Genomic DNA, 18,885 nt, shown 5'->3' on the forward strand with positions numbered 1-18,885 from the left:
TGCCTGTGCCCCAGTGGAATGAGCCCTAACCTGACTAGGAACAGCTTCCCAGCATTCACGTATGCGATCAGACTTCCACAAAGACTCAATCTCTAGATACCTGACAATATGTCTCTTAACATCCAAGGGTCACAACAGACTATACTCTTCTACTGATTCAAGTGAAGCTCAGTGACCACCTTTAGTAAAAAGGATGGAACAGTACACGCAGCTTTACTGCCCCTGGAGTCAAATGGAGAAACGGCTCTTGGCAAGACAAGGCCTTTAGTTCAGAAAACCTATGCGCAGAACAAATTGCCACAAGGAAAACTGGTTTTCAAGGTCAGCAATCGCAAGGATAGAGTATGTAGCGGTCTAAATGTAGAGCCTGCCAAAAACTGCAAAACAAAATTAAGATACCATAGGGGCGCCGGAAATCGCAAGGGAGGCAAAAGATGTTTCACTCCTTTCAGAAAAAGGGCCACATCAGGATGAGCCAACAAGGATCCACCATTTACCTGACCCCTGAAAAGGCGAGAGCCACTACTTGTACCTTTAAGGAATTAAGAGCCAAGCCTTTATTCAAGCCATCCTGCAAAAATTCCAAAATGAGCGGAATCTTGACCAAGGAAGGAAGAGTACCTCAATCCTCACACCAGGTCTCAAACGCTCTCCAAAGCCGCACATAGGCCAAGGAGATGGAGAACTTTCTAACTCTTAGCAAGGTGGAAATCACTGCCACAGAGTATTCACATTTCAGCAAACAAGTCCTTTCAAGGACCATACTATAAGACAAAATTAAGTTGGCTCTTCATAAAGAACTGGAATCATTGATGTTCTAGTTGGATGGGAATGTGGAGATTCACCTCTGACAGATCCAGAGAGGTCAGAAATTCTCCCGACTGCATGCCCATCATCACTGAGCAATGTTTCCATGTGAAAATGCTTCACTCACAGATGATGGTTGATGCCCTTGAGGTCCAGAATGGGACGAAAAATGCCCTCCTTCTTTGGCACAATGAAATAAATGGAATATCTCCCCATATTTTCTTGAGATGGGCCACTGGGACCTCAGCCCTCAGACTAAGGAGCCTTGCCAATGTACCCTCCCCACTGCCTGCTTCTTCTGCGGGGAGTGGCAGGGAGACTCCATGAATACGTCCAGAGGAACACTGTGAAACTGTCGCATATCCTTCTCGTATCACCTCCAGGACCCACTGATCCAATGTGATTTCGACCCACCTCTGATAAAAGAGAGAGGCACCCTCCTATCTCCAGCTACTGGGGGTGGGTCGTCAAACCTTCATTGGGAGGCTCGGGAGGTTCCACTACCCGAGCCTGTGCCTCTTCTGGGTTGTCAGGGATGAAAGGACAGACCTATTGAAGGGTAAAGTCCTCTGAAAGGTCGCTACTCTATAGGGCTGAAAGCCTTTGATCTCTCATGTTAAAGGAGCACTGCACCTGCTTCTTCTCCTCCAGCAAATGAGGAACCCCCACTTACTGGCCAGCTTCTCCAACTCACTGCCACACAAAAGCAGGCCGTTAAAGGGCAATTTGGTGAGATTAGCTTTGGAAGTCACACTGGCCAACGAATTCCTCAACCATAACCGACGCTTGGTCACTACTATCGAAGGTCATCGCCATGGCTTCAAATGCTTGCTTAAGAATAGTCTCAATCTTTTTATCATGAGCATCCTTCAGGGCCACTCCTCCTTCCACGGGAATAGTTGTCCGCTTGGAGACTGCACACACAAGTGCATCTACCTTCAGAAAATGTAAGCGCTCTCTTACCACTGGATCCAGAGTGTATAGGCTTCCCAAAACTCGACCTTCTTTCAAATTAGCCTCTGGGGTGCCCCACTCAAGATAAATCAATTCTTGAATAGCCTCCATCATGGGGGAAAAACAAGAGGCTTTACGCAAGAAAATTAAAATGGGATTTCTCTTTGGCTCAGACACTGAATCTGTCCCAGGAACTGCAAGCATTATCAAAGTCTGAAATTCAGAGATGATAGTTCATCTCTATGAAAGAACCATAACATAGTACTATACGGTTCCAATCTGGGAGGAATTTCACCATCCTCAAAAGAGGCAGGACGCCAGTGTCATCATCCGAACCATCCGGATCTCTATCCAGAGGCCCAGATGCTGCTGTAAGAGTACTCCGACGCTTAACAGATGGTCTAGGCAAGGTTCCTATTTGTGCCTCTGCTCTAGGAGCATTGGACAGGGCTGAGAACTGCGCCTGAAGAAAGGACTGCAACCCCTAGAAAAATTCTACCCAGGAAAAAGTATAAGCAGCCAGACCAGGAGGTACCAGAGGAGTATTCTCTGACCTACTGTCCACTGCTGAGGAACCAGTTAGGGGAGTTCCAAAATCAGGCACCCCACTTGAGCCATCTATACATCTTTACCCAGACCCACCTCCGGCTGGGAAGAACCAGGCTTAGTGAAATCTGAGGAAGACAATTCTCCCTGAGCCTTCAAACAGTGCTGGCACAAATTAGTGGGCACTTCTTGCTGAGATGCCTGAAAATGACAAGCAGTGTAAAGAGAAAGACACTTAGGCTTCTTAGAATCAGGCTCCATCAAGGCCGTCAGAGCAGTGAGCAGAAATGTGTGTCTAGCTTGTTTTTTGTTTTTAATATACTTGCTCAGTCTAGGTACACAAAAATTATACATACAAAACTTAGGGGCACACTCCTAGGCGCCTAAAAAACAAGCGCAAAATAATTGTAAGCACACAGTACCACTTGTGCACAGAGGTAAGTATGCGGCCATTACAATGTCGCTTAACTGGGTGCATAGCTTGACGCATGTGCCAGCCAACAATCCTGTACAGGGCAGCTGCCAAAAGCGCGTGAAATGCCCTGCAGCCTACCACGCGGCATGCAACGAAAAGCCTCAGAGCAAGGCCTAGCCTAAGGAGGCTGTTCAACCTGCCAGGCTGCCCATGTCCCTTGACCTCCCACAGAGTGGGACGAATGTCGGACTGGTGCACAGACCATGGAGACCGGGGGAGGAGGAAGCCCTGCACAACAAAAGACTTCCTTCTAAGTCTCTGTATAATTTTTTTTTTTTTAAACTTACTGAAGCTCAGCCTTACCAGAGTACAGAGATGGTCTCTGGCTGCGGGGGGAGAGGACATGTGTCGTCACCGCCGTGCTCAGCATTCTGCACCCAGTGCCTTTCAGCTGCTGAAGCAGCCTGACAATCAGCTAATGGACCAAGGCACTCTGAGAGACCACGGAAATCACCACAAGAATTCTCAACTGCGGAAGGGACCATTTGGTATCACTGCAGGAGAGCAGGGTGAATTTATCTCCTTAATTCTCGTTTTCTTTAAAATGAAGCAATCCCCAGTGTGGAGATGCAGGTCCACCATCTGCTGAAGACGGAAAATACTGGCAGGTTGATGGCACTGTAGGGGTATATATATATATATATATATATATATATACACACACTGTGATGTCGGTTTGCTCCGTCTCCATCTGCTGTTAGATTATATAACCCACTTGTTCTGGATTCATCTGATTGGATGCTTAGAAATAGCTAATTCCCTCGTTTACATGGAATTTACATCCGAAGGGCACTATCAAATATGCATTTGTTAGGGTCTGTGTTTTGGACGTGCTAATCTCCTTACTGCATCTGGCGCTAGTCTAGCATGTCTAAAACTCATGTCCAACTGCAAGTAACCCATGCACTAGGCTGGGCGCACTTTATCGCATTGGCCCTGAATGTTTGCGTTCTGGTACTATTAGGATATTATCTTGGGTTTGTGGGAATTCCTCTTTGCCTTTTTCTTCTCTATTGACTCCCTCAAAGTAAGGACTAAGAATGGTGATTACATCTAGTAATTTTTCTTTGGTATAATATATAATTTGTTCTTTATTTTATTAGTATGATTCTCAAATGCTGTTACTTGTATCAAGAATTCATTTATTTTGAAAGATGAGATTAAGAGATTAATGATCAACAAGGAGCATTTCCAAGTATTGATTTTATATTAGGGATATGGGACGCTAACTTTAAGCTTTTATCAGGGAAGCCCTTAATTTCGACCTCAATTCAAAATAACTCGATGTCCCACCCCATGAATAAATTAAAAAATCTTCAAAGGCAAAAACAGTGGTGTCATGCAATACAAACAAAGCATAAATGGGGGAATATACATAACTTCAACTATCCGGGGAGCGGTTTGCTTTAAGAACCACTGGTGGATAACGAAACTTATCAGCTTCAACAAGGTCCTGAATTTTAAAAAACTGGGTTTTACTCAAGTGATCTTTTCAAAATTGCTATAATATATGCCATTGAATGTTCCATAGGATTTACTTACATAAGTGTAATTTATTTGAGTAAATGGCTTTTTAAAATTGCTACGACAATATGTTACATTTACACGCATAAATCCTTTGAAAATTCCCTCCTAAGATTTCAGAGGTATTCAATCTGCCACACACACACACACACACACACCAATACTCATATATACAATTGATACATACACTACTTACAAACTAAAGAAACCCAAGGCAAACGTCTCAAAATGTACATTATTAGAGGAGCTATGCTATCATTGTCAACCTACAAAGGGCTTGGTTTCAAGGCTTTATGCCTTCTTGAGAGATTCAAGTACATTTAAGAACACACACAGGAATAGATGGGAAATGGAATTAAACTAGAAAAATGGTAAAGATCAGCAGGTACAGATGAGACATAAAATTCCAAAAGTTTATATGACAAGTGTATTTGAAAATATATATATAAAATATTTTACAGGTGGTATTTTATTCCTTCTAGGTTAAACAGGATGTTTAATAACACTTCCAGCAAACGCTGGATGGTATGTGGGAATGGTAGCACAATGGCACAGTTGTGGTGGCAGCGCCCTAAGATAATTGGTATTGGTAATCAATGCAATGTAAAATGAGTTGAGTTATTGGGCTGGATGTTCCATGGGACCCCAGTACCTTTTTGATGAGGTTATCTTTGAAACAAGCAACAAGGGTACAAATTAACTTACTTGCACACTTTTTGGTGGCAGCAAGGTGCACTACTGCCTTAACCTGGAAAAGTCCACAAACCCCTAACACCACAACGTGCTTGACCAAGTTGCGGGAGCTGCACAGTATGGAACTAAACAAACAGCTAAATGGAAAAATAAAATGAGAAAGTTCCTTAAAATTTGGGAACCCTTCCTAAGGTCTACGGAAAGACCTCATGAAGTTGGAACTGTGCCCTTCACTGAATGTTGAGAGAGATGAGAGGCTCTGTTATTTTTTAGATGTTCTTTTTTTTTTTTTATTCTGGAATATGGTCATTTTTAAAAAGTAAAATAAAGTGTTATAATTTATAACAATATGCATTTTTGTAGAGAATACTTGAGTGAAATTTGATTGAAACTTTTATACAGGGTAGGTCTGCTGCACTGTTCTGATTGTATTTGTACAATTGGACCTTTCTGAAATAATAAACATCTGTTAAATTTAAAAAATAAATAAATAAATAAATAAAAAAGACAAGATGGGGCAGCGCTGTGCCCTTCCTGCAGGAGAGCTGAACCAGGCTCCGGGCTCCTCCAGTTAAACATAAATCATAAAGCACATATTTAAGCACCAAAGGAAATAATTGAAAAAGGATTCCCACAGGCTTGCTCTGCAGTAGCGAGAGGATTCCAAATATAGTATGAATAAACTATGCAGTACGGTAAGCCCACACCAGTTTCTTTCAGATCAGGAGTCACAGCAGCTGTACCGTACTAGAGCAATTTTTCAGAAACACTTTTGTGCTTTAATTTGCATGGAGCACAGAGTCTGATGTACAAAGCCCACTGGCAGGGCAAGGTCAGCACCAGCGTGCCTGGTTAGTTCTAGCACGTTCAGTGCATCCGTACAAGCACGGCTCCTGCAACAACTTCAGCAGCACGGTGGGTGTGCAAGACAAGAGCAGCATGATTAATGAAGCCAATGAACACGTTCAAAACCTTGACAAAAAAATAGCAGGAAAAACTGATCAGATATGGAGGGAGCCGGGAAAGAAGACAAGCCAGATTTAAAGAGGAAGCACGGAAACCAGGTGGACGACGTTAGAAAAAAGTGCCCCGAACTGCTCCGATTCCATTCTGTATAAAAAGGCACAGAGCTCCGTACTCTCTAATTGGGAGAGCTCTAACAGAATCAGGGCAGCTGCTGCAAAGTTCATAACATCAACATGAAGTGTTCTGGAATGGGGATTTGTTTTCCCCAAACAATGATCAAGCCAGTTGTAGCCTACTTTGTTGCTGTGCGGCAGGCAGGGATTTGTGAGCACAAGTCACAAAAATAAAATTTAACATCTTCCCTCTGCTAAATAAAGATCAGCATAAAACTTGAACTGTGTGTTTATGTGTATTAATATAACTAGTGATAGAAATACAAAAATAAACCTCTGTCTAGATATAGGTACATAAATCTATCTGTATGTACACACAGTTGCACAAAGAGAAACCTGTACTAAAATGTCTGTGAAGAAAGAAAATCTGATGTTCAGAAATGGATACTGCACAGTACGTATATTTAAGAAAAAGGATGGTGTACCACAACAGACCTTAATTAATTCAGGAACATGATATGCGTCCAGCAGGTTGCGAATGCCTCTGTAGATGTTTGCCGGGATTACTATGTTCTGTACCAAAAGGTGGGGGGGAGATGAGGGGAAAAAAAATTAGTTTTGAAACACAACCAAAATGAAATCTGTCTAACAGAAATTATCTCAGACATAATTTTAAGTCTCCAACTCCCGCCATGTCATTGAGAAGTGGTTTGGATGTACTTAAAAGCAGCAATTTCAAATCTAATAGATACATGTCAGGCAGCACAGGCATTATGTAGGGAAAAGATAAAATGGTACCATCTCCTTCAGCTGATGGAAGTATTGTCTCAAACGCTCCTCCTTGGCCTGTACCTCCGAGTCACTCATGCTGTCAATCAAGTTATAAAGAAAATAGCCAACAGCTTCTGTGGGGGAAAAAAAAAAAAAAAAACAAGAGAAAGCATTCACTAAAATTACCGAGACTGTCATGTTATCAAGATTAATTTATAAGAAATCATTTTGGTGTGAGATGTCACCCTGATGAGAGGCTCTGAAATGGCAACAATGATCACTGAGGCATAGAGATTATGTGGTTTGGGAGCACATATCTAACTGGTGAGTGAAAGGAATATTAATTATTTTCAGCCACTGTGACAGCTTTTCAGTACAGAATTTTACTTCGATCTATATTTTTTTCACCCCTCGTGTGACAGAAATGATAACTGCCCACAGCCTTCCTCCCCTGCCCACCACCCCAAGACTGCCACAGATTTTGTGGTAGAAAAATAAACATATTTACACGATGCAACTTCGAAAAGCTTTAGGGATGCTTAGCTATGGGGTTTTTCTGGACACATTACATGCACTTGAAGGCTAATATACTATTCATCAACCAATGCAATAAACATCAGTCACAGGGAGCATACAGACGGATGTTAAAAACTTGATGAAATAATTGTTCAGGGAGCTGCCTCTTAGCTCTTACAAATCCAGACAAATTTAGATGCCCATGTAAAAACTGAAGCCTCAGCCATTCGAGCTTAATATATGAAAGGATGTACACATCAACAAGACCCAAAATGGGAGCGCCAATGCCACGGCAAGGCACCAGAAAAAGGTTTCTTCCTGCCATACAGTAACCAGCTGCATAAGTACTACAATAAATGGCAGCGAGCTTAGCTCTCACCCACCAGAACTACATTTCAAAGGCTTTTTTTTTTTTTTTTTTTTAAATCAGTTAATTTACAAATTTCTATATCATTCATAAAAAATTAGATTTTATTCATTGGCCATTTTCTTTTCCTAGTTTAAAAGCAACAAATATCTTGTTTTAATAACTATAAAAAAAAAAAAAAAAAAAAGGTCGATCTCATACAATATGTTGTGATTATCAGGATCAAGATTTTTGCCCAACGTTGTTTGTTTTTTTTAAATTTCCCTTTCCCCAAAGAAGCAAACAGCATTTACTGCTGTAATCCTTCAAGCCCATCATTACACACAAGAACGGATTTGCGGCTAAGTTATAATCATAGAAATTGAAACACTACCACTGGGTCCCGGAGGCGTCTGGCAGTAGCGTCCATCCGTGTACAAGAGTTCCGTTATCTGGGGAGACAGAATAATCGCACATTGCAACCCAGAGATGCACGCAAGGACAAAGGAGCAGAGATTAAAATCTCTCCCCCCCCCCAAAAAAAAAAAAAAAAACCCCGCATTTTTCCACAAAGGTATTATTGTACTTTGTATAACAGTAAATAAAAAAAAATAATAAAGCAGAAGAAAAATACCATGATAGTTCCTTAAAAAAAAAAAAAAGTATTAGAAATTGAAATTATTATTCCTTTTTTTTTTTTTTTTTAAGGAGTGTGGCAAAAGATGAGAGAGGAGTCCTAATAGTTTTGTTTTACTTTTGCCTTACCTGATTATTTTAGAAAAATCCAATAGTGGCAGGTAAGTAGAAGTACAAAACAAAAGTCAAAAAGAAAATGGAAACTTCCACCACAATTTCTTAAGCAAATCTTATATCTAAATAGAGCAGCAAAATTCAAAAACTCTTTACTAAGGAGGAGAAAAAAAGACCTCAGAACCAAATATGCAGAAGTTCTCTAAGGTACGCCATATGCATATTATTAAGTAACTGCGATTTTGAAGCGAGTATTGGGAAGATTTTCTTCCTTTCTAAATATTGCTTTGTGATAAGAGGTATTTTAATGCATTATGTATATCATTTTTTTTTAGATAAATGCCTTGAGACAGCCTGAGGGCAAACCATTGGCTAAAGTCGGCTTTGGGAATGTGTTTGATTTCGGGGCATTCAGCCCGTCAATCCTCGATACCAGACCTTGGTTTTATAAGCCTTCAGAAAGTGATGCTTGGCTGAATAATTCATCGCACAAGTTGCTCTTAATAAGAAAGATGCCTTTTTTCAACTTTCTCAGCCTTTAAACTTTGGGCAATGAGAGATTCAGCTTTCTGGTTCCAACATCAGGGTATTTGACACCACAGTCATTTGAATAAAAAATGTTAAATGAGCAACATGTATACCTTCACAAGTTTTATGAAGCACTTGATTTATATAAAAACAAACTATATATATAAAAAAATGTTTTTGAAATTCAAATAAAGAAGTATATGGAGGTTTTTTTAGACCTACGACTGAATTACCTAATATGCATATGGCGTTCCTTAAAGAACTTCTGCATATTTGGTCTTTTTTCTCCTCTTTAGTAAAGAGTTTTTTAATTTTGCTACTCTATTTAGATATAAGATTTGCTTAAGAAATTGTGGTGGAAGTTTTCATTTTCTTTTTGACTTTTGTTTTGTTTTTGGTTTTTTTGGTTTTTTTTTTTTTTTTTTACTTTTGCCTTACCAAGACAGCAATTATAAATCAAAAACCAACTACCGACTAGTGTCATGTCCGGAGTTGTTCTCATCCTCTCAGATGAGAGGCTGGAACTGGTCCATGCAGCCTCTCCCTTCTTACAGTTTGCAATAAGTGAAGCTATGCAGAAAAAGTGATGCAATACATCCCTAAAGTGTTAATTTAGAAAAAACAAAAACAAAAAAAAAACAAAACCCAAAACTTCACAATCCAGTCCAGAAAATAAATATAAACACAACTTGGTTGTTAATGACATGTATAATGAAATGAAGAGGAACTTGGTTTTATCTATGTTTTTCTTAATGCTAACACTTGCCCTACTATTACTGATAAAACAGTGTGCTAAAGAGAAAAGAAGCAGAGCAGAGATGGAGAGAGACTGGATTCAGCTCAGTTTTTCTTCCAACAAAATCCCCAAATGATTTTACTATTATAAACATCACTTCTTGCTACTGCTATTTAAATCCATTTCAGATTATTCGTAATAGAATGACTCAGAGGCATTGAAACAAGTCACAAATTCCATTTTTCTCTTGCTCAGAAAACAGGATCCTCTCAGGAAGCTGTCACTTAGGAAATAAATGCAGGGTGCAACAACTGCCTTCCCACTGATCAAAGGCAAAAACGGGACTTTACAAAAGCCCAAGAGAAATAAAAGAAAATCAGTAAGGATTTAAAAAAAAAAACCAAAAAAAAAAAAACCACGGAACACGTCTAAAATCCAGTTAGTTAATCGCACAACAGTTTAATACACGATCATACACAATTTCAGATCCTTTTGTTACAAAACTTTCAAGAACAAAAAAGGGAATGACTGTATATGCCAGCTGGGAGTGTGTGTGGTAAGTGACAAAAAGCTGAAGGCATCATGCTGGCATTCTCAGGAAGAAGCTGAAAGCTTGCTTAAAAAAAAAAAAAAAAAATTATATAAGTTGCAACTTGTTTCTGATTGTTCATCAGTTTCAGCAATGATCAGGAAAACATGGAAAAGGTAGAAATTCCACAATACTATTATTAAACATATTTGGGCGGTAGCAAAAATATAATTTACTCCTTTGAAAGGAGAGATACTTAGTCAAAATATGAAATGTCATCTGTCAATGACAAATGTTGTTGTCAGAGATCTGCAAGGTTTGGGGGCTGCCTGTGGTTTTCTAGCTTCACAACACACTGCAGTATAATAAAATCCGCAGCGTTTTCAGGACACAAAACCAGTCACCTCCACCCAGTTCTTGCTCGGGATGGCAGAGAGGCCGCCAGCACTTACCCTGGCCATCTGATCTATGTCGCTGGACCTGAAGGGGGCAGCAGAAGACAATAAATGAAGGCATAAGCACTGAACATTGCACAATTAGCATCATTAGAAACCCCTCAAAGACATCGATGGCTTGAAGGGGGGGGGGGGGGTCTTAAGTATTTTAACGCAATTCTATGAATTTTCTTTAACATTCATATAAAATTCAGGCAAGAACAAGAATACAAGCAAAATAAAATCAGTTAACAAAACTGCTCCACCACTCAATCTTTATTTAAAAAATAAAAAAAAAATCAGCACAGAGAAGAGCTCCATCAGTTAACAGATTTTAGCTTTAAGTAGGATCAGGACCTGAAATAGAACATTTCTTTTCTTTATTCATGTTAGTAGATGTATCCCTCCAATGTCTATTTCGTTTTCTTTCACCTAACAAGATGTATTTCATTTAGTTACTGCAACAGAACCCTAGAAATTAGTTTTTCTTCTTTCGTACACCCCCCCCCCCCTGCCATCAGGAATTGCGAGGGTCTCAACTTTTCGGAGGCTATTTGAGGAGACCCTGCCCATGCTGAACTCCTTCAATTATTCCACATCACAACACCAGCATACAACAGCCTACAGCTGAGGCCCAACCAGATCACCACAGCCCCTATCTGGCATGTTCACATGTCGGGAAGGGAAAAAAAAAAAAAATCAAGCTGGGTTGAAAGGTACACCCCACACCATCTAGGATAGTAAAGACAGGAAACGGGATCTTTCCTAGGCCCACAAAAACATCACTTACAGAGCACATATCTGTGTGCAGTTGATACAGAAACCCAAAAGCCAGGTTGAACATGCACAATTTCTCAAAAAATAAGAGAACAAAAACCTTCTCCAAAGCAACTACCATTTCCTAGCAAAAACATTAAAATAAACTCCACCCCCCCCCCCCCCCACCTGCTCAAAATAAACTATATATCTGGAATGTCTAGCATACATTTTGTCTCCTGAAGGCTTCCATTTCAGAACAATCTTGCCAGTAGATAACACTGGCAATTCTTTTTAATTTTATCATTTTCTGCAGTGCTTTCTCATTAAAATGGACACTTAGAAATGCCAATGGAAGGAATGTCATCTCTGGACTAAATCAAGAGGAGAGGAGAGGAAAGCAGCACAGTCTAAAGAGGTCACAGGCAAGGTTTTATTACCTTCAAACATATAAAGTATTGTATTGTTTTTATCTGAGTAAGATATCCAGCTATGGCACTCAAGTACAGACAAAATATTTTGCAGGTTGCCATTCTTCTTGAGACATTTTCATTTCCATAGCATCCAAAGTTTAATTTAGTTTTGATTAACCACCTTTCTTATAATAAATCAAAGTAGTGATCATAATCCGGCTAAGTGGTGGCTGCTGAATGGAGCCAGATATTCAGATGCCACTACTTAGTCGGAGAAGTCAAAACTTATCTGGCTAAGTGGTGTTGAATATAGACCTCACAACCACTGTTATTATCAGGCTTATAAATCCTCTCAAAGGTACCATTAAACACCCCAAGATTAGAGGAATCTTACATTTAAACAATCCAAAATCCAAATCACAACTATTTTCTCCTCATGGGAAATTGTATCAGAAAAATAGTGTGCTCTCACAGTCATCTGGCTCTTGCCCACAAAGGGCTGCAACCAGTTTCGTGTATATGGCACTCACAGTTACCTCATTTACTCTTTCCCATCAATTTTATTTACCACTAAATTTTCTTTAAAATTATTTCACCTCCCATTCGTGTTACCCTAATTTTAAAATCACATCCAACACTTCTCCTTCATGTGTCACACTATTTCTTCACATCCATATTCTAATCATGCTTCCTTTGCTCTTTTATTTAATCACTTGCACTTTTATTAATCACTTGCACTTTTATTAATCACTTGCACTTTTATTAATCACTTGCACTTTCCAATATCTTCTATTATAATCTCCCACTGCTGTCTTGTTGTAATCAATTCTCCTGTGCCATCCGCTGTTGTCTCTCGCTCCTGCATTCACTTCTTATGCTTGAATCACGCTGTTATATACCACTGCATATACACGTTATTTCAACTCCCAACATCCATGTTTCGGCGGTAACACCCGCCTTCTTCAGGGGATCTGTTTCAGTTTCTTGGCCACGTCTGGCTCCGTCTCCCAATGCACCGACTCCCAACGCACCGAATCACAGATGACGTATCCACGCTGCAAGAGCGTGGATACGTCATCTGTGATTCGGTGCGTTGGGAGATGGAGCCAGACGTGGCCAAGAAACTGAAACAGATCCCCTGAAGGCGGCGGGTGTTACCGCTGAAACATCGATGTTGGGAGTTGAAATAATGTGTATATGCAGTGGTATATAACAGCGTGATTCAAGCATAAGAAGTGAATGCAGGAGCGAGAGACAACAGCGGATGGCACCGGAGAATTGATTACAACAAGACAGCAGTGGGAGATTATAATAGAAGATATTGGAAAGTGCAAGTGATTAATAAAAGTGCAAGTGATTAATAAGAGCAAAGGAAGCACAATTAGAACATGGATGTGAAGAAATAGTGTGACACATGAAGGAGAAGTGTTGGATGTGATTTTAAAATTAGGGTAACACGAATGGGAGGTGAAATAATTTTAAAGAAAATTTAGTGGTAAATAAAATTGATGGGAAAGAGTAAATGAGGTAACTGTGAGTGCCATATACACGAAACTGGTTGCAGCCCTTTGTGGGCAAGAGCCAGACGACTGTGAGAGCACACTATTTTTCTGATACAATTTCCCATGAGGAGAAAATAGTTGTGATTTGGATTTTGGATTGTTTAAATGTAAGATTCCTCTAATCTTGGGTTGAATATAGACTGCCATAAGATAACAGACTGGTTCTTAAGGTAGGTCTGGCAATAGTGATTCTTAGGAGCATATTATTTCATTTTTCCTGCTATCTCTACTCCTGCAGCTGCCCACTAAAATACTGTACATGCATTTTATCTGTGGTGGGTTACCAAAATAAGCACTTTATACCGGCAGCTTACGAAAGATCTTTATTTAGATAAAGTTTTGGAATATTCTGGGAGAGGCAGTTCAGAAGCAGTCTTGCATAGCATTGTTTACACAATAGATTAAATCTATTTTACATACCAATGAGCTAGTTTGTTTTCATAACATTTTTCTAATTGGGCAACATTAACACAACATCCTCTTAATAGGATATTATAATTTTATCTCATTTATATATTAATGAAGCTGGAATTCTTGTAAGTCATGTGATTTCTGACATACTTTTTGACTTCTGGCCTACATTCCAGCAGCCTTCAATAATTCTACAAGTCTAATCAGTGTAAATTCTACAAGTCTAATCAGTGTAAATTCACAGTGCAGTAATAAAAGCTTTATAAGAAAAACCTTTTCACAGCACTAACAAATGTCGGGAGAGTTGTTTGTTTTAAGAGCCATCAACATACTCTATCTACAGCAACCCTTACTCCCAGGTCTCTCACAACTGCTTAGGATCGGTTAGGGAGGTTCTCCTAAACGCAGCAAAGACTGATGAACAGCAAGTTGCAGAGCATCTACACTTCACTGGTTTATATGGAGGTGCTGAGGAGGTCTCTCCCTACCCCAGGAAGCATTTTAGTGGGTTACAAGGTGCATGCATCCCTTTAGGAGATAGCCAACTCTCTTTTCTGGTCTGCATTGCCTTCTGAAATTACAACTCTTTTATGTGATATGCTCAGGATTACACTACAAAATCAATCAGGATTTCTGTTGAGAATGAAGCCTTTCCTCTGACACTCTGCTCATTTTTCACCGTCTGGTTAGTATGTTTTAGATTTTTAATTTATTCTGTATTGCACTGTGCTCCATGTGACTTCTGTCAGTAAGGAACAATAGAAATAAAAATTATTATTATTATTATCCATGACATGCTAGAGGCCGATGTCAAATTATGCGTTATTGTTTCTGTCACAGCTTCAAGAGGGGGAAAAGGAAAGCATTATATAATTATTTTGTGCAATAAATGATGAAACTTTTTTTCCCTCCCACCTCAAACTAAATTGGGGATTAAAAAAAAAAACATGAGAGACAAGTTTTACACCTTAAACTTGAAGAAAAATAAAACTTATACAAGCATACATTGTTTGGTATTCCTTGCCTTTGGAATTTTATTATGGAAAAGCAGATCACAAAACTCAAAAACAAAAAGGCAGCTGCGTTATGCATGCTGGCATCAGCCACCACGCACTGACATCCTTGAACTCATTTCAAAACTAAAGGCAAATTTTAAAAGCCCTAAGCGCAGCAAATCCGGGAAATATGCATGACTGGGACGCGCCAGGACCACACAGATTTTACGAGGCCTGCAGCCATGCTCGTATGTCCTGGCACACGCGTTGGAAAGATTTTTGCAAAAAAGGGGCAGGCCAGGACAGCACCATTAAGTCAGTGTCGCACAGAAGCGCGCGCCAGGATCCTACAACTGCATAACTTGCTGCTCCTATGGACTGCGGGTAAGTAGTAAAATGAAAACCTTTATGGGTAGTCAGCGAGCTTTTAGGGGTCGGGGCTAGTAGGGTAAAAGGGGAGGCAGGTTAGGTAGGGGGGTTTAGGAAGTCCGCTCCTTTACTGGGATGAACTGGGAGGGAACAGGGAAATAGGCTCCAATGCATCACTGCGCGCATCTACTAAAATCCCCCCACTTATGTGCACGAGACGACATTTACGCACACATGCGTGCGTCAATATAAAATTGTGCACATGGGTAGCGGATTTTATAACATGCGCGCATGTTATAAAATCAGCGCGCACATGTGTGCGGCTCTTAAAATCTACCTCCAAGCTTCTAAATGAGCAGGTATATGCAAAATCGGTATAAGGTCAATTCTCAACCAGGAATTCGTTCTAGGACCGGTGCTTTTTAATATATTTATAAACGAAAAGAGAACGAAGGAGATGATCAAATTTGCAGACAACACAAAAACTGCTGATGCTACCGGGAGCGGTGTACTCCTACTACAGCTCAGCTGCCTTTGCATTTTCAGGATGATGGCCACAAAGATGATGATGGGGGTCGCTTCCATACTTAAATCTTGATATCCCTAAGGAAGAGCTGGTCCGTCTCTTCGGGCCTTTGGCCCGACACTTTGATTCATCTTTACAGGCAGCTTAGATAGGTGGGGAGCATGGGCTTGCTGGCCCAATTTGCAAACCAGTTAGAAGGGGAGCAGGGCCAGACTATTTTTTTTTTTTAATTTACTTAATCAGCTATGTTCTTTTGAATATAACCGGTTAAGTCTAAAGTTATCCAGCTAATTTCAGCTGGATAACTCTAAACTTAACTGGCAATATTAAGAAGATCAATTAGTTTTAAAGTTAAATCGGGCTAAAGGTAGTGGATAATTATTTCAGGATCTTGCGCAGGACATTTATCCCACTGAATATACAGGATAATTTATCCAGCTAATTTTAGCTGGAGAAGTTACCCGTTATCCTAATTTTTGGTGATGTCGAAGATATAAAGTATATAATCTTATATTATGGAATTTTTTTTAGATTATATGCTGCTTTATGTTATTTAATGTTTTAAAATTTTATGTTTATGTATTGCAAACCACTTGGAGAGTGCTTTAGAAAGCCAGGGATTAAGAAATTAAACTGAACTTTACAACAAACATTTCTGATTGTCAAGTGTCATTCAGTAAGGGAGTCAAACTAGCTAAAACCGTTATTCAAGACCCCCATACCTTTATTTTGCCTGGAATTTAGGGTCGGCTTGCTTCCAATTGAGTTTGGGGTTTTTTGGGGGTTTTTTTTTTTTACAAACGTTTTGGTGTAAAAGTGATATTATTAAATCCTTGAAGAGTCACATGTAGCTCCAGGACTTCAGACTAACACTGATATATGTTAGAAAACATCCCTGCTTCTGACATCCTGCCATGCTATTTCCCCCAAACAAACCATGCTCAATTTAAGGCAAAAACTCACCTTTTAAACCCTAGAATCAGACTGCCTTTGAAAGACTGCAAATCCACAGCAGGCATACTCGCCGAAGACACTGTAAAGAAAATCAAGGACCGAAAATTTTCAATAGCTTATAAAATATCTTGTGCAAGCCATAGACTAAAAACATTGTACTGCCTACATAACAGCCTTACTCTTAATCACCTGCTAAAAGCTTTCTATCATTGTAGAGTCATGAACTGGCATGCTGCAGGAGGAAGAGAAAATTCAGAGACCACACCAGACAGCATTACTGTGGGGAAAACATACTCAAGAGAAGAAAACCTGCTCCAAATTACAAAAGCACTCCAATCTTGACGATGGAAAAATTTTAGTTGGGGAAAAACAAGCAAGACTCAGAGAAGGAACCACGTAGTTTAAATTCAACGTTTCTGCTTAAAAAATAAAAAGATGCAACAAAACAATAATTAAATGAGAAATAAAGGATAGCCATGAACATATTCTGTTACACAGTTGTGGTTCACCCTTCACTGCCCGATTTCCCTAGGAATGAAGCAGTCCAAGGAAATCAAAAAGGGCTGACAGCAAAAACAAATGGAATGACAATGAAGAAGGTATTCTTATGTTTTTTTTTGCCTTATGTGCCCAGATTCCTCAGCCGTTGCTTTGGTGTTTTCATCTCGTCAGTGACAGATGTGCAATGACTTAAGAGAAGATCAGGGGGAATCAATACAACTTACATTAATATCCAGAGCAGCCCGGTGCTCCTGCCATATAGGAAATGTAGGTTTGAAGTCCTAAATCAGACTTCTGCCTTTTGGGATGGTCAAGGTTGGGGATGCTGAGAAGGCAGCAGTCACAATAATCAGGTGGGGAAGGAAACGAGGGAAGGAGTCTAAACCGCTGTAGAACACAGACACCTACTGGCCAGACTCAAAGTGCATGTGAACCGGTCTTTGGAGGGTGTCATGATCTGTGGTTTCTCTGAAGTAATTGGGCTAGATGGAAGATTATAAAATGGGGAAAATCCCTGGTTAGCTGCAAATGAAGGTGCATGGCATCATAATCTATACAGGCTGGGTCCAACTGAGCTGGAAGCCCATAAATCATGAGAAAACTGCAGGGCTCCCCATAGCAGTTCCTCATTGGTTGGGATGCTACTCCACAGCCTCTCCTTGTCGTGTCCTCTTTCCATAATCTTACAAAGCTTATATATTTATAGGATGACCAAAAATAAATGGGTTAATCTACAAACAGATGTGTCATTTATTTTCTAGCTGCAAAAATTATATTCCAGCATCTAATTTCTGCTTGCTCAACAAACACATCCATCTGAATTAAAGCATATTTGTTAAAGAACAGCACATATTCATTTTTAGGGATAGAAAAAAAAGCAGTGTCTAATTCCCCAAAATGTAGCACTGATCTGAACCCATCGGGATAGGGTCTTCCAGTTCCAGGAATATTCACCAGAAGAATGGAAATCTTTGGCCAAATAATGGAAATTCAAAATAATGATTGAAAGCTAATCCGCCACCACTGCTGCTGCATATTAAAAAGTGGATCACAACGGCCAATAGCATGAAATGAAATGCCATCAGGCTATGCCATTACATGAACAGATATGAAACCTGTCTGGTCCCCAAAATTTATTAACATGTTGCCATTCTCTAAAAAGCAGTTCCCTTCCATCATGTAATGTATTATTTAATGTACTGCTGTTCGAACATAGACATAACAGTGGTGTACAAAATAAAACAAATTAAGACTTAAATACATATGAAGTCAATATTTTGCAAGCCAGTGAGCAGACAAATTATCTGGCTATGTGGTTTATTCCTTGCTTTATGCTGAAGTACCTTCTGGACAGTCATGGTGATTAGAGGAATTGATGGATAAACAGAGTAGATCAACAGCCTAGCACAAAAGCATCTGGAGCTCCTCTGATGCACGAAGCAGAACTTCTCAACCTTTCTGTTGTCTTCTGAAGCAAACAGGTTAAACCACTGGCCTTCCCAGGCAGCTGAACAAGTCACCTGTAATTCCTTGGTCCAGGGACTACTCAAGCAGTTGTAACACTCTGCTGAAGGGTTCTGCTAATGTGTTCTGGATGCCTCAAAGTTAGGACATCTGGAAATGAGCACTGCAATGTCCTTCCCACCACCAAATTTGGAGAATCCCTGCTGGCAGATGGCTTAAGAGCCTGTACCTCCCTGTTTGACGATA

General features: G+C 39.9%; 1 protein-coding gene across 1 annotated transcript in view; it reads right to left on the bottom strand.

Moving 5' to 3' along the window:
- The window catches only part of LRPPRC (leucine rich pentatricopeptide repeat containing), a 312,777-nt gene that overhangs the window by 178,069 nt on the left and 115,823 nt on the right, over positions 1 to 18,885 (bottom strand). Inside the window, 5 exon segments of the mRNA XM_029593332.1 lie at positions 6,574 to 6,651; positions 6,877 to 6,983; positions 8,106 to 8,163; positions 10,707 to 10,734; positions 16,684 to 16,753. Coding sequence (XP_029449192.1) covers positions 6,574 to 6,651; positions 6,877 to 6,983; positions 8,106 to 8,163; positions 10,707 to 10,734; positions 16,684 to 16,753 — 341 coding nt within the window.

Source organism: Rhinatrema bivittatum, chromosome 3, assembly GCF_901001135.1.
Source record: "Rhinatrema bivittatum chromosome 3, aRhiBiv1.1, whole genome shotgun sequence".
NCBI lineage: Eukaryota > Metazoa > Chordata > Amphibia > Gymnophiona > Rhinatrematidae > Rhinatrema > Rhinatrema bivittatum.